At 49.6% G+C, this 15,284-nt stretch overlaps 6 protein-coding genes across 6 annotated transcripts; 1 reads left to right on the forward strand and 5 right to left on the reverse strand.

Moving 5' to 3' along the window:
- Positions 1 to 770: 770 nt before the first annotated feature.
- On the forward strand, positions 771 to 2,067 carry cspA (putative cell surface protein; the record flags this gene model as incomplete). Its single annotated transcript, XM_058463253.1, has 2 exons — positions 771 to 1,170; positions 1,226 to 2,067. The coding sequence occupies 2 exons, from the start codon at positions 771 to 773 to the stop codon at positions 2,065 to 2,067; spliced, it is 1,242 nt and encodes a 413-aa protein (XP_058319731.1).
- Positions 2,068 to 4,569: 2,502 nt separating this feature from the next.
- On the reverse strand, positions 4,570 to 5,485 carry N7508_005188 (uncharacterized protein; the record flags this gene model as incomplete). Its single annotated transcript, XM_058463254.1, has 3 exons — positions 4,570 to 4,911; positions 4,971 to 5,377; positions 5,440 to 5,485. 3 exons carry the CDS (start codon positions 5,483 to 5,485, stop codon positions 4,570 to 4,572), a joined length of 795 nt encoding a protein of 264 aa, XP_058319732.1.
- Positions 5,486 to 7,138: 1,653 nt separating this feature from the next.
- Positions 7,139 to 8,177, reverse strand: N7508_005189 (uncharacterized protein; the record flags this gene model as incomplete). The annotated part of the gene is made up of 2 exons (XM_058463255.1): positions 7,139 to 7,960; positions 8,019 to 8,177. 2 exons carry the CDS (start codon positions 8,175 to 8,177, stop codon positions 7,139 to 7,141), a joined length of 981 nt encoding a protein of 326 aa, XP_058319733.1.
- A 730-nt stretch (positions 8,178 to 8,907) lies between these two features.
- N7508_005190 (uncharacterized protein) lies at positions 8,908 to 10,573 on the reverse strand (the record flags this gene model as incomplete). The annotated part of the gene is made up of 4 exons (XM_058463256.1): positions 8,908 to 9,695; positions 9,745 to 10,047; positions 10,103 to 10,234; positions 10,297 to 10,573. 4 exons carry the CDS (start codon positions 10,571 to 10,573, stop codon positions 8,908 to 8,910), a joined length of 1,500 nt encoding a protein of 499 aa, XP_058319734.1.
- Positions 10,574 to 11,507: 934 nt separating this feature from the next.
- On the reverse strand, positions 11,508 to 13,299 carry N7508_005191 (threonine synthase THR4; the record flags this gene model as incomplete). Its single annotated transcript, XM_058463257.1, has 4 exons — positions 11,508 to 12,663; positions 12,722 to 12,821; positions 12,868 to 13,171; positions 13,246 to 13,299. 4 exons carry the CDS (start codon positions 13,297 to 13,299, stop codon positions 11,508 to 11,510), a joined length of 1,614 nt encoding a protein of 537 aa, XP_058319735.1.
- A 358-nt stretch (positions 13,300 to 13,657) lies between these two features.
- Positions 13,658 to 14,882, reverse strand: N7508_005192 (NAD(P)-dependent alcohol dehydrogenase; the record flags this gene model as incomplete). Its single annotated transcript, XM_058463258.1, has 3 exons — positions 13,658 to 13,951; positions 14,020 to 14,628; positions 14,709 to 14,882. The coding sequence occupies 3 exons, from the start codon at positions 14,880 to 14,882 to the stop codon at positions 13,658 to 13,660; spliced, it is 1,077 nt and encodes a 358-aa protein (XP_058319736.1).
- Positions 14,883 to 15,284: the final 402 nt, after the last annotated feature.

Here is a 15,284-nt window from a genome sequence, read left to right on the forward strand (position 1 = left end):
AATGGCCCTCTGCTGTTCTTGATCGACGGTCTTGGACTTTCGGCTGCATGGACTTCTGGTGCCAGTAGCCTTTACCCCCAATCAGAGGGTCCCCTTACCTGTCAATTATGGTCCCATTGCAATGTTATGGCCGTGCCACACCAATCTCCAGTACTAGACTATTGACGGCCTCCGTGTCCGGATTAGGTATCCTTGGCACTCATAATTCCATGGCCAGGGCTCCACTCCTGGCAGTTGTTGATTGATTATTGAGTCAACACACTCGAATCGGATGTTTCTTCAACTGACATTGAGGCGATTTGCAATATAAATGAATGAACATCCAATCAACTGACCATTCTATTCACAGATTTTGCAGATCCGGAACGGCTGCTGTCGATCTTCAAGCTCTTCTGCTTTATGTTTCCGCATTTGGTTACTTTATGGAGTTCTTCTGCGCTACTTACCGAAATGATACTACAGGCTGTTACGTTTGCATCTAACTCCGCCATATCGAGGTATCATTGCTAAAATTTTCATCCAATGACCTTGCATTCGTGCCTCTGCTATCCACTGTTGAGTTGTCACTGTTCCTGCATTCAGCCTTAGACGGTGACATTGTGGATCAGGTCTACCTTTTTTCTCCTGGACACGACCGTGGCACCCATGCCCATCATGGCCGAGCGCAAAGGACATATAAACTCGCATCTCTCCTGTCAAACTTTCTTTCTCTTCAACCATTCCATCTTCACTCGTTACCAAGTCCGTAGGCAAGACCTCAATTTCTCGAAATGATCAATTCCGTTGCTCTCTTGGCCCTTGTTGCCAGCCCGGCCTTTGCCGGTGTCATGCAGGCTCGTGGCGAGGAGTTTATCCGTCCCGCCGCTCAGAGCTCTGCCGTCGCTCCTCAGGCTGAGGGTTGGGGTGAGAGCTGGTCCAAGCCCGCCCACGAGACCTTTACTCGTCCCACCGACAAGCATGAGTCGTGGACCACCCCGTGCACCACCTCCACCACCCCGGTGCACACCCACACCACTCCCGTGGAGACCAAGCCCACCACTCCTTGCACCACTTCCACCAAGCCGGTGCACACCTCCACCACCCCCGTGCCCACCACCAGCACCAAGCCTCACACTCCTGTGAACCCGGGCACCACCAAGACCCTCACCGTTGTGACCACTACCTGCCCTGGTAAGCTCTACTCAACCACCTTGACTTATGATTCAGCATGCTAACATTGACCCAGTCACCACTGAGACCCACACCTCGGGCTCCAAGACCTACACTGTCCCTGTCACTGGAACAAGCACCATCACCATTACCAAGACCACCGTCTGTACCATGTGTGATGAAAAGCCCATGACCTTCCACAACGCTACTCAGCCCGCCACTGCTGGCCCTACTGCCCCCGCCCTGGTCACCAGCGTTGTTCCTTCCCAGAAGCCTGCTCCTACTCCTCAGCCCGCTTCTTCCATCCCCGTCGTGCCTGTTGTGCCTGTCCCCAGCCAGCCCGCTGAGACCCAGCCCGCTGTCCCCGCCGCTAGCCAGCCCGCCGCTTCCGTTCCCGCTGTTCCCGCTGTCCCCGTTGCCAGCCAGCCCGCTGCTTCCGTCCCCGCTGTCCCAGCTGTCCCCGCTGCCAGCCAGCCTGCTGTCCCCGCTGAGTCCCAGCCTGCTGTCCCCGCTGTCCCCGCTGCCAGCCAGCCCGCTGTCCCGGCTGAGTCCCAGCCCGCTGTTCCCGCTGTCCCCGCTGCCAGCCAGCCCGCTGTCCCGGCTGAGTCCCAGCCCGCTGTCCCCGCTGTCCCCGCTGCCAGCCAGCCCGCTGTCCCGGCTGAGTCCCAGCCCGCTGTCCCCGCTGTCCCCGCTGCCAGCCAGCCCGCTGTCCCGGCTGAGTCCCAGCCCGCTGTCCCCGCTGTCCAGCCTTCTACCACCCCTGAGCAGCCCTCCAACCCGGTGACTCCTGAGACTCCTTCTGTCCCCGTGCAGCCCGGCGCCTCTTCCACCCCCAGCACCTTCACTGGTGCTGCCTCCAACGTCAAGCCCGCTGCCGGTCTTCTTGCCGGTATCGTCGGTATGATGGCTCTCCTGTAAATCAGTTGAGTATCTCTTGACGGTCGATCCACGCTTCTGGTGTGATCTGGCTGGGGTTGAGAAACTCCCCCTTCTTCTCGGTTCCTGATCTTTTCTGGTCTTCGTGGTGCGGATCAGAGAGACCCCACGGAACCTTGAGTACTTGTGTGTCTGCCTTTTTTGTATGCTCCGCTTGCTCTTCTCTTCTCCTGTTCTTGACAGGGCCGGGAGTTGAGAAACAAGAGTTGCTTGATCATTTGAAGATTTTTGTCTTTTCTTAATCTGTTGGGCTTCTAAAAATACGCTAATAGTAATATATAGAGTCTGATGCTTTTATTCTTTCTCTTTCATTAACACTAGTATTCATTTAAAGTATTTGCATTCAAATGATATTTCTTGACTCAATTTTCTATCAAAATTTCCCCCAACTTCGGTGCTTTACCATAAAAAACCCCCCATTGACGCTAAAGCTACCAAACTATTGGTAGTGAAATATTACCATTTGCCTCTACCTTGATCTACTACCTCCGACAAGAATCAGAATCCAATCCTGTTAGCCAATATCTATTTTGGTCCAGATACCACGTTAACACCGCAAACAGTCCAATAACCCTAACTTTGTACTGAAAACTACCCAAAGAACCAGACTAGCTACAATTGTCTTCAGGGTAAATGCTTGGACACCAAAAGCGTGTGCTGCTACAATATTTCATTGTGGCAATGGCCTGTTTCATGGATGTATCATAACGGTTAACATGTGTAAACCGGATTTTGGGCCGCGCGTTTCCCTTTCCGCTTGAGGACGCATCTAAGTCTTACTTAAACCATGAACTCACTCTCTAGAGTCACGTAATTTCCTAACGAGTGGCCATCCTCTATGTAAATATTCAAATGCATCTATCTCAACCAAAACGCTATTAAATCCAATAAGCTGAAAACGAGTCTTACTAGGAAATATAGTGAATTATGACCCTCAATTCCGTAAACGCTACACTTCGGTAAAGCTCTCGTGCGTGGCTATGATTATGCCGGCCCCGATCCTACCTCGCGGGGAATCAGTGCTCATACTACTTGCTCTAGCTACGCTATTACTAAAGAGGCGTCTGAAACTGAGAGACCTTCGGAAGAGATTTGCCTTGTAGATCAAGTCTTTTTTTTGTCACTGCGTGGCGTTGTGTTCACACGCGTACAAATGTGCGTACTTCTTAGTATGTGTATCAGTCCCCAGGTATGTCAGCCTGATATTGGTTCGGCGTAGTTGGTAGACGTGTATTGACCTGGGTGCGATAGTTTATCCCTATAGATACCAACGGCCTTACTGCACCCCCTCTCTTGTTCATATGAGATCATCTATTTTTGGTGAATGTAACGGACAACCTTCATCACAAGCTCGTCTCAATGCTGATCCGTCAACCAAACGTCGATGATTGTAGTCAGCATGGCCAGACCCATCCTTGCTGTCATCATGGGGAGATCTGCGGCCGTCGCTGCCCAATTTGAGGCAGCACTGGATATCTGATCACGGTGCAGAAAAGAGAAACGTGATCAACAGCTCCAAAAGCTACTGCTACACGAGGAAACGGGCAAGTTACGGAGAAAAGGCGCACCTCAAGCTTCTTTCAAGACGAATGAGACGGTCTTGAATACAGTGTAGCAAATTCGTATAAACTGATTTCGGATTCCACGGTATCGAAGGTATGGCAGTTCGGGGGTTTCGGGCTTGACATGACGCCGGGGACGAACCCGAAACGGCTCTGCATTTGCATTGTTATTCAATCACATGGCGGATACCATGCAGTTTCTGGTGCCTACTCTGTCCGCGGCTGCTATCCTTGGCTGATTTACCTTCACAGCACAACATCAATTCTTTCAACCTTGGTTAATCTTAATTTAGGGTTCGGCAGTGCCACCCTAATGCCCGTTCGGTATGTTGATAAAGCTACATCGGCTTGGGCTGGGACAATACCTATCACATAATGAACCGATACTGGACCTCTGACCCCATTGTCATGCAGTAAAGAAGTTGGGCCCAGAGCAGCCTCGAGAAGTACTGGTTAATGGAGGTGATGAATAGAATGCCGAAGTAATTGACGTGGTTTATGAAAAGATATCAATGATCTATGGAATTCTCCCCAGGAACCTGAAACCCAATGATGACTTCGGGATCCGACGATGGAGGGTCGAAGGATGTTGTAGTAACACGATGACTAAATTGAACGCTCTGCATTGCTTACTCGTTCATACCAATCACAAGCTAGCCCTTCATATAAGCTTTGTTCTCAGTGGTCTCGGTGCTCTGTCCAATCTAAGTTCACGAGGAGTTGGCATTATCTCCATGGCCAGGAAGCAGCCGATTTGCTGTGGAGGCCATCTGATCATACTTTGAGCTCTATGTAGAAAGCGGAGACCAGTTTCCTTTTTTTTTTTAAAAAAAAAAAAAAAAAAAAGAAAAAACAAGAGACAAAAGGACGAAAAATTGCCGTGATCTGTTCCTATCGGCCCAAATCGTTGTAAAGTGAGCATTTACACCATATAAGCCCCACCGGAAACTTGGAATGTTTGGCCTGTTAGCCATTGTGAATCGGCACTGGCCAACAAAGCAACCACTCCGGAGATATCTTCTGGAATCCCAGGTCTACCCAGCGGTGACCATTTGGAGACACTGTCATCAATCTCAGCTTCCGTCATATCTTCACCACCGGGAAAATATTTGGCTGCAGCCTCCTTGTACATATCAGTCTTTACACCTCCAGGTGCGATGGCATTAACAGTGATGTTGCGAGACCCGAAGTCAAAAGCAAGACATCTGACCATGCCTTGGATTGCAGCCTTTGAGGCCGCGTAAATCGCATGTCCCGGAAAACCCTATCAAGAAACCTCATTAGCCCGGTGATTCCTTTCGTCATGGTCTTGTCTGTTTTCACCTTCTGGGCGGAAACCGAGGACATCAAAATCAACCGACCGTGATCAGCCATATGCTTGTGGGATTGCTGAGCAACAAAGAATTGTGCTTTGACATTGACCGCAAAGACGTGGTCAATTTCTTCCCCAGCCACGGCAGGAAGAGCACCAAAGTGCTCTATACCTGAATTGCTGAACACAACATCTATACGTCCAAGCTCATCGACGACCGTCTGGAAAAGGAGTTTGATATCTGCCTCCTGGGACACATCCGCCTTGACGAGAATCGCTTTGACGCCACATGATCGAATGTGCTCTGCAACATCCTCTGCAGCCTGAGCAGAGGTGAAATAGTTCACAGCAACACTGGCGCCGCGCTGAGCTAGTCGCAGAGCGGTTGCAGCTCCGATTCCTCGACTCGATCCTGTCACTGAAATCGATAGACTCGTCAGTTGCCTTGGTTCATGATATTCGGCGATTGAGACATTTTACCGAGAGCGACTTTCCCAGTCAGGTCTTGGAATGCTGAAGATACCATGAGGGATAGGTTGAGGAGGGAAGTGATGGCAGTTATGAGTCATTGCAATATAGTGTTTCATGGATGGCTGTCTCATTTAACTAACCTCTGGCTTCGGGGGAATCGGCGCATTCAAAAAAGCGAATATACTTGTAAGTCGGTCTCGGGGTTCGCTCTATCACCGAATCATTAGAAAAGCGGAGTAGTCCACCTCGCGAGCAACCGTCGGCTCTATCCAACGCCGATGATTATCAAATTTCAAATCAGTTAGGATGATCCTAACTGTTGTGTAATCGCAAAGTCCCTGTTCTTTATATACATAATACAAACTATGTTCTGGAGCTCCCCAGAGAAATAGCGAGGTGGCCAATGCAACCTTCCGGTGCCTGATCTGCTAGACTAAATGACGCAGTTCAGGTTATATGCGGCGGTAAAGAGACAAAGAGCGAGAAAGAGACTTTGAACCGCCGAGTTTTGCGGGCTTTGAACCCCGATCAAATGCATTAAAGGTCCCCATTCGCCATGAGGATATAAGAAAATTCAAAACAGGTTTACCTTTAGATTCATGAACGATTTCCCAAAAGTTGTACTGAACTGTGCTAGCCTTAAGCCAAGTCGAAAGTAATGGCTCCCTTTGGAAATAAGCCATTATCTTCCCCAGAACTATTGTGATCTCTGCCTATTCTTGGTTTTCAGTCGAGTGGAATAACTTAGAAATATTCAAACATTATGCAACTCCACCAAGGCAGCAATATCACAAACGGAATGAGATATAGAAATAAAATGGCAACTCAAATGCCCTATAGTTGCTATCTGCACGAACGAATGCATTTTCATTGAAAAGCATAAAGTAGTTGGGATGTACAATACCTGATCGGACCCAACACAAAGTTTACCGTGGCTTGGGTACAGTAGAAATTCAAAACAAAGTGAGTTGGTCAGAGAGCGTCTCCATGAGTTAATCGCTAACATATTTCAGAAACTCTATGGTGTCGGCCGGTGTCTTATTGTTGAGCCTCCTGCACCCCAGTCTGCGATCTTGAATAATGTGAATTATGCTATTCCAGCAGATAGTCAACTACTGCACTTGAGACACTTAGATGTTCCACGTGGCTTATTCGAAGTGAACATTCGATTGTTGGGCGTATTGTCGATCATAGGCCCTTTTTTGAACATTCGAAAGAATAGCAAGAGAAAAAAATGGTTGCAAAAAGAATGCGGACTGCAAAGGGAAATTGTTGCTTCTCCGCCACAGGATGACAAGGGGACGTTTTTAAGGAGATCCTAGAATCTGAGGATGCTCAATTCAGTTGAAGCACAAGACCGGCTATCCTCTCCGTAAGAAGTCAAGTGAGTTGGCCTAGATTCTGAGGTGATATATAGCCATATCAGGGATCTCTTTTAATTAGCCGACTGTCTTTGCCAATATTCACAGCTCACAGGGTGGGCAAAACAGCTTCTTTATCAGCCTCTGACACAGAATCCTTAATGTATACGAAGAATCAAATCAGAGAAAGACAAGGATTTTGTAATCATTTGTTCCTACCAAGCGAAAGAAACGGGCCCGTTGGCGAAGAGAAGTGTTACGAGAAGTCGACAAGATATTTGTTTACCGCTAGTATTCAAGAACAAAAGACACCACCCTGTCCGCCATAGTATATGTACTGTATATCTCTATTTCACCCAAGCATCAACAGCAAACTTGAATGTATCCTTCAACCAATCCTCATTATACCTAACATCGAGATCAAACCCATGCTCCCCATCCCTAAGAGCAAGCACCACTCCCTCATTCCCAGCCTTGCCAGCAGTAATCTCCTGCACCCTTCCCATAAACTTCTCAACCCCACCAGCCGGGACAACACTATCTTGCTGGCCCTGAATAACCGCAATACCACCGACCGGAATCTCCACCCCCGGCTCCTCCAACTTAACCATCGGGTACAACACACTCCTCGGAACTCCCTCCGCGCCCTTCTCATAAAGATCATTAAGCGTCCCATGCTCCAAAGCAGCAAGCATATAAACCAATCTTGACTGTGCCAGGATTGACGACTCAGCAGTCCCAATCTTAGCGGCATTTTCTTCAGCTTTGATAACCGATTCAGGAACATGGGTTCCAAAACACGGCTTCTCGCGCGGAAGTTTATAGTCATCTGAGCCAATATCAACAGGCGGATACGCTGCCGTCGCGGCACGGATCTCTGCTGGATGCGACAGTGCCAGCTGAATACTTAACAAGCCGCCTGCGGACTCGCCCGCTGTAAGAATACGGTCGAGATCAATTTCTGTCGGGGCCGAGTGGGAGGCTAGGAGTTTCTTCAAGGAAGGGGAGTGCAGCCAGGACCAGATATCACCTAGGTCTTCGTAGATCTGGGCGCTGGTTCCTTCAGGCATGAGGCGGTAGTTTGGACTAATGATTATAGCGTTGTGGACCAGTGCTAGGTCTGAAAGCCAGTGGGGCCAGAAGTCCATGAATAGGGAGTCTCCGTAGACCTGGTCTTGGGTTAGGATTTGCGGGTACTGCGTCTAGCGGGTAGTTCGTGTAGCTTACTAGGCCACCGCTGTGGAAGCGAAGGATTACTGGGCGTTTGCCCGAGTGAGGCTTTTGGGGGATGACGAGGTCAGCTCGGATGGGATGATCTCCGGCATGTTTGAAGTTTGTCTGCAGGATGTCGAAGCCGTCGAGCTTGGGGCTTGAGGGGATTGTCATTTTATGTGTGTGCGTGATGGAGAAATTGGATCAATGGATGTGTTTGAGAAATGAGATCCGGATATGGGCGCGACCCGCTTTAGCTATACCATGTCACCTGGCGTCGAAGGCTGCATGGCTTATTGATAATATCGGCACCTCAAGCGCCGAACACCGAACCTCCGTGTGATCTAGATGTATAGAGGAACCTGTTACAGAAACGCTTAGCAAGCACATCCCATATACTATATCATGATTGGAAATAGAACATGGACATTTTTCATCGCGATCCACTCTCCGAAGGTCAAACTCCCGAGGTTCTACATAGCTGCACTGACTGCATCTGCAAACGAGAAGGACGGGAAGCAAAATGATTGGTCGAAGCTCAACGGGATCTCTTGGCTCGAAACTATGCTGAAAACTGGACTCCGGGAATATTTAGCATTGTCCCTACGTGGGATCACGCGCCTGTGGGCTCTGTTATGTCAGCTACGAGGTGTTTATTCAATGAAATTTTCATACGATATTCATTTTCATTTATGTAGGCATTTTCTTAGTAAGTAAATCACAAATATTCATTCCACCTGACACCTTGCTGCAGCAATCCGGCCTTGAATAGGATCTTTAGCCAGGTATAAACCGGGCTGGTTAAAGTATCCTGTTGCTTCATGTTAGCTGACGGGAATGTATCGACTTGATCCGGATGTAATATTCCACTGTTTCAATTTGAACATTTCACGAGGAAGGCCAATTACATCTTAACAAGCTTGCTCTCATCAAGGTACGCAAGCTTTGTAAATGCGTCGACTAGACGTTCGGGCTCATTGGCACCTGCCTTAACCATAGCATCTTGAATCCGTCCCCGGCTTGAAATCAGCTCCTTGGCAACCTGATTCCACTCCATACTTTGCTTCGGGATGGTCACGTCTGTCATGAGTGGATCGATTTTCACAGGTTGCAACTTTCCATCACGCTTCCTGATGTGACCGTCCACAATGACAGTATCAATGTCACGAACCGAGGAGTGAAGAACGATAGCCGCGACTGGGTCTTCGTCGGATGCGCAGATCATCCCAGGGCTGTTACCATCAAAGATTACGAGGTCTGCAAGCTTCCCAACTTCAATCGATCCCAGTTTATCTTCCATGTGGATGGCTCGTGCCCCTTGAATAGTGCCAAGACGGAAAACATCTTGAACGAAAAGGTTCAGCGACACGGGAGTTTTGTCCTGGGCGATGACTTTCTCATTACGACCAGACCGCTCATGTTGCAGAGCAAGCCGCATCTGTGAGACCATATCGCCGGAGTTGTTGCTGTGGCAATCAATCCCCAAGGCACTCATGTTAGTGCAACCCTCACGGAAACAAACAATGTTACCGTGACCCATTTGCAATTCAGTATCAGGTGTCGTGGAGATCCACGCTTTCGCTTGGGCGAGCTTTGAAATGTCGGTCTCTGTCAGATTGGTGGCATGCGAAAAAAGAATATCCGGCCCCAGGAGATGATACGATTCAAGGGTGTCGACAAGTGAGTTGTCGCCTGTCACCTCATTAGCTTTAATCAGATCAATGATATCGTGTCAACTCGCCAAAATATCCCTTCACATAATGAGTTGTGATTATCTTCACTCCGAGCTTTCGTGCTTCTGCGTAAAGAGAGACAACCTGATCTTTCGGTAGCATGAATCCATCAAAAGCCAACCCCAGCTGAACCCGCTCGTCCCCAAAAGGAGCAGTAGCGCCCAGGTGCTTCATATGATCCATTACCCAGTCATCCAATAGACCACCGTCAATAGTAAGATCAGGCTTGAAGGTTTTGACACGCATAGTGGGTGCGTAGCAGAAGATAGATCTGATCCCAGAGGACGCCGTCGCCTCGATTGCATTTGAAGCTGTGCCGGATTTTAGTAACAAATAACAAATCATACAAAACAACAGGGTACGTACTATGAGCCGGGGATACATTCATGTGGGCATGATCTACAACCGTTGTGGTACCTGCATCCAACGCTTCGAGGCAGCCTCCAAGCTCACCCCAGAACACGTCCTCGGGAGCATAATTAGCGTGTTGTAAGTTTCCTGTCAACAATTAGCTCTAAGAAGGAAATTTCATCCAATCGGAAAAGGGAATTAGAACAGACCACTTGGCATATATTCCAACAGGGTCTGGTTGGCATGTCGCCCTTTCAATTGTGTTTGCCACAGATGGTGATGCGTATCGATGAAGCCGGGAGAGATAATTTTGTCTGTGCAATCAATGATTTTCGCACCGGCCGGGGGAATGAGATCTCGTTCAATTTGCGAAATCGTGTTGTCCGTAATCAACAATGAATGGCTCCGCAGGGGCATCACATAATCATTCGGTTCACGAGATGGAACTAGGATGGTTGCGTTCTGGAGCAAGATGTGAGATGGCATTTTGCTTTAAGAAGACTGTTTTCAACTCAGGCGCGAGTTAAGAACATCGGCTCTTGAGATCCTGTACTCAATTTATATCCGCGTCTGAATCTCTGAATCCCAGGCGTCAATCTCGGGGTTAAAGTAAAAGCGAACGGGGTTTCGGAAGGACCGAAAGGGCGAGGAGATCAATTGAGGGCGGGCACCCGAAACGTGGTTCATAGAAATGTACGTATTGGAACTACTTTTCATTGAAAACCCCCCGATGCCCTCCCCCAATCCGGCAGTTGAACTGGATGGCGCCTCTCTAGCTTCTGGAATGTCGGCGGTGGGAGCTCCGCGTCGCCGAGTGCCAAGCATTCTTGCCGCGCTTTGGAGCTTGGGGCGGCTAACTCCGGTCATTGAAGCAAAATATAACATCATTAGTGTTTAAGCCCTTCATAGCTATGAATAAGGAAGCCGAGATGGAGCTCGGTCCTATCATGGAGTCTGATGCCTCCGACTTGAAATAGGGCGCTTTGTAAAGACCTGATATATGTTAACGTTGACGTTAACAGGGCATTTTTGGGATTATGACTAAGCACCACGACCCGAAGGCCGTCGTGGGTATTTCAGAATCAATAACAATCTTTAGCAGCAAGTACGCACAAGTACCGTCTCGCGCGACGGATCGGTTATTTCCGCTAGTTTTGCAACTATTACAAAAACTACTAAAGACTGAGTGGGCCGGATGTCTAGGCACATTCATTGACATATAGACCATGAAAAAACGAAGGCCAAGACCAGAAATAAACATTCAAGAACAACGAAGACATGGAGGAGATATATGCCTTAATTAAATCAACAATGGATATTTCTAGGAGGGTAGTATACTAATTCGGTACTTATGCACTGCACATATACACACGGTTCGGTCTAGGTCAAGTCCAAAATAAGAACAAATGAAAACGAAAACTTAACGGAGTCCCTGAAGCTCCTGCTCAACCTCAGCCTTGACAATCTCTTTCACACCCTGCCAACCAGCCTCACGGCCAACATCGGTGACACGGCTCGGGCGCTGCTCAATGCCAATGAACTCCTGAGGCAAGATCTCAGTGAAGTCATAACCATTCTCAGAGCGCAAGGCAAGGTCAACAGCGCTAGCGAACTTGGCCGGGTGGGCAGTCGACAGAGAGATGTGAGCCGCACCGGGGTGACGGGCGACAGAGCGGCGAGAAGCAGCAACACCGACGGCGGAGTGGGGATCCAAGATGTAACCACCGGTCACGGAGCTCTTAGCGCTGCCGGCAGTGAGACCCTTGGGGAAGGAGGTGGAGTAGATATCACGGATGGTAGCGATAGTCTCGTCGTTGCTGACGCGCTCGCTCTCGAAGTCGACCTTGGCGCCTTCGAGGACGGCGCTGGGGACCTGGAAGCCGCCCTTGGACTTGAGGTCGTTGAGCCAGCCACGGACGCTGTCACAGGCGTGCTTGCGGCGCTCTTCGGCTGAGCTGCCGGGGGCGGACTGGTAAGAGAGGAACCAGAGGAGACGCTCGAAGTTGCTGCTGACCAGGATGTCCATGGCGGGGCTGTGAGTTTCCTTGACGCCATGGTCTGTTGGGGAGTCGAGGGCCTTCTTTGTGTAGTGGCCGCCGCTGCGGAAGAAGCGGTCGAGAATGTCGTTCTCGTTGGTGGCGATGACGAGCTTGTCGGCGGGGAGACCCATCTGCTTGGCGAACCAGCCGGCCAGGATGTCACCGAAGTTGCCGGAGGGGACGACTACGCGGACCTTGGAGTCCTTGTTGTAAGCGGGTGACTTGATCAGGGAGAAGTAGGAGTGGAAGTAGTAGGTCATCTGGGCGAGGATTCGGCACCAGTTGATGCTGTTGACGGCGGCGATGTTGTGGGTGGTGTTGAAATCCTTGTCGGCGAAGAGAGCCTTGACGATATCCTGGCAGTCGTCGAAGGAGCCTTCCACGCGGAGGTTGTGCACGTTGGGGTCGAGGACGGAGGTCATCTGGGCCTCTTGAATCTTGGAGACCTTGCCGTTGGGATACAAGATCGTCACGGAGATATCCTTCTTGCCGCGGAGACCGTAGATAGCGGCGGAGCCAGTGTCACCGGAGGTAGCACTTCGTGGAATCAGCCATATGCTCTAGTAATATAATAGAGAGAAACAGTAGTACTCACCCGACAACGGTCAGATGGTGCCTGTCCTTGCCAGTCTTGCCGGCGTTCATGCGGGTCAGGAAGTATTCAAAGGTGTTTCCAAGGAGCTGAAGGGCGACATCTAAATGGTATTAGAGCATTTCAACTAGCGAGAGAAGAGTACGAACCCTTGAAGGCAAAGGTAGGACCATGGAAGAGTTCAAGCAGGTGTAGGTCCTTCTCCAACTCAACCAAAGGAGTACGCTCAGCGTGACGGAAAGTAGAATAAGACTTTTGAATGATATCTTTAAGGTCATCGGCAGGAATCTCATCGCGAGAGACGTAAAGCGACATAATCTCGAACGCCAGCTCCTCGAATGTCAAGTCGCGCCACTCGGTTTCCCATGAGGCGGGAAGGGCAGGAATCTCCTCGGGAATGAAAAGGCCACCATCCTCAGACAGGCCCTTGAGAACGACGTCCTCGAAAGACAACTAGAAACCAAATTAGTATGTTAGCAGCCGTTGCGACAGACGGCCTTTATTTTTTCGTATCGGGATCAACTCACGCCGTACTCCGCACCCCGGGTGCTCAAGTATTTTTGTGCAAGTGTCGGGGACATGATGGGCCAGAAACAAAGTCAATTGACAGCAAAGTAAACGATTCACAGAGAGAGAGAGGCGCAAAGAAGAGGAATGATTCATCCCACCGCGGGGGCACTATATCCCAACGTGGACTAGCGCCTCCGAGAGCGGCGCCGCTCACGTGTGCGGCCTGATTGGCGAAGAAAGACGGCGAAGAGAAGATGAGGCAAATGTTAAGAGATGGCGGGAAGTTACGGACGAAGCTTTGAAGGGCGACGGAATGGCATTGTATAGCAACCTTGGAAGATATCTGGCGGCTACCACCATTTGTATACTCAAACACCGTCTATTCATGGTCTCATCTTCTCATCTCTATATCTATCATGATCTATACTTTTACTGGTCATTGACAAGCACGTAGCGGTAGCGCGCCTTTCCATCCTCCATATCAACAATAGTCTTGTTGGCATCCTTCATAGGGATCTCCTCAATCCAAGGGCGAATACCCTTCTCAGCAACAAGCTGGAACATCTCACGGATCTCGTTAGGGCTACCAACGAGCGAGCTCTCAAGCTTGATACGGCGCATCAAGTTGCGAACAGGGGCAAAAAGACCACCATCTTCAGGAAGGCCAACCTGAACAAAAGTGCCACCGGTCTTCAACAGACCCAGGTACTCGACCATAGGCATCTATATCTAGCATTAGCTCAACGCTCATATATCTCACTAGAATTCAATACAGAGAAAAAGAAACTCACCTTAGTAGAAGAAACAGTAGAAACAATCAAATCCAAAGACCGAGAATTGGCAGTAGCCCACTCAGGCTCATCATCAGTAGCAATGTACTGATCAGCACCCATATTCAACGAATCCTCCTTCTTGTTCAACTTGCGCGAAATAGCAACAACCTTATCAGCCCCCATGGCCTTAGCGAAAAGAACACCGAAGTGTCCAAGGCCGCCAACACCAATGATACCAACACGCTTGCCGGGACCACAGTTGTTGTGCTTGAGAGGGCTGTAGAGGGTCACTCCACCGCACAGCATAGGAGCAGCATCAGCGGATGTGATAGCATCCGGAATCTTGATAGCAAAGTGTCCAGGCACACGGTTGTACAGCGCATAGCCACCGTAGGACTTGTCTCCGTTGTAGAAGTTGCTGTTGTAAGTGCCGATGACCTTTTTGCTGCAGTACTGCTCAAGTCCCATGGCGCATTCTTCGCAGTCACCCTGGCGGCCGAGGCAGGACTCGCTCTGCGCGCCTACACCGACGCGATCGCCGAGCTTGATGTCGGAAACTTGGCTTCCTACGCGAACTGCTGTGCCCACGATTTCATGTCCTACGCAACACGGATAATCGGAGGCTCTCTGGTTGAAAGGTTAGTATGAAAGTCTCAATGCGGCAATTGCGCATGTATTGGGGCCAGAACTCGGGCAGATAGACTCACCCAGCCGCTGCGCAGAGTGTGCAGGTCAGAACCGCAGACACCGCAGTGCGAGATCTTGATATCGATATCGGTCTCTTCCCACTTTTTGGGGGTAAATTCCTGCCAGACCATGTTGCCCTCAGCGGCAGTGGAATCAAGGCCCATCCAGCCTTCGAACTTGTAGTCTGTCGCCATTTTGGAGGTTGTGTATGTAGAATTGACGGTGAAAATGCTAAGCCCTGTCTCCGGGGCCTCTGCCCCATTTATATCCGCGGCAGTGGGACTGAGCCAGAGTCCACATTTTTCGGAGCTGGAAACTTCGGTGCCTCTTGGTAAGCAGTTTCTACCCCGACGGGATATCGTGAAGTTGGAGTCGGATGGAGATTCGGAAAGCTCTCGGGACTGAGACTCTGTGTCTGATAAGGGCATAAATTAGTCATTTGGACAAGAACCGCAATTGCTATTTATTTCCTACTGTCCATTGGTGTAACTATTGGTCGTTTTTAGCTTCTCTATCTCTTTTTTTACATTTTCCTAATTTTCCCTGGGTTTTACCCTTGTTTTTTGCCCCTCGGTGGAGCCACGGGTATAGGTGAA

Source organism: Penicillium antarcticum (genome assembly GCF_028974205.1).
Source record: "Penicillium antarcticum strain IBT 31339 chromosome Unknown utg000005l_segment0_segment0, whole genome shotgun sequence".
Lineage (NCBI taxonomy): Eukaryota > Fungi > Ascomycota > Eurotiomycetes > Eurotiales > Aspergillaceae > Penicillium > Penicillium antarcticum.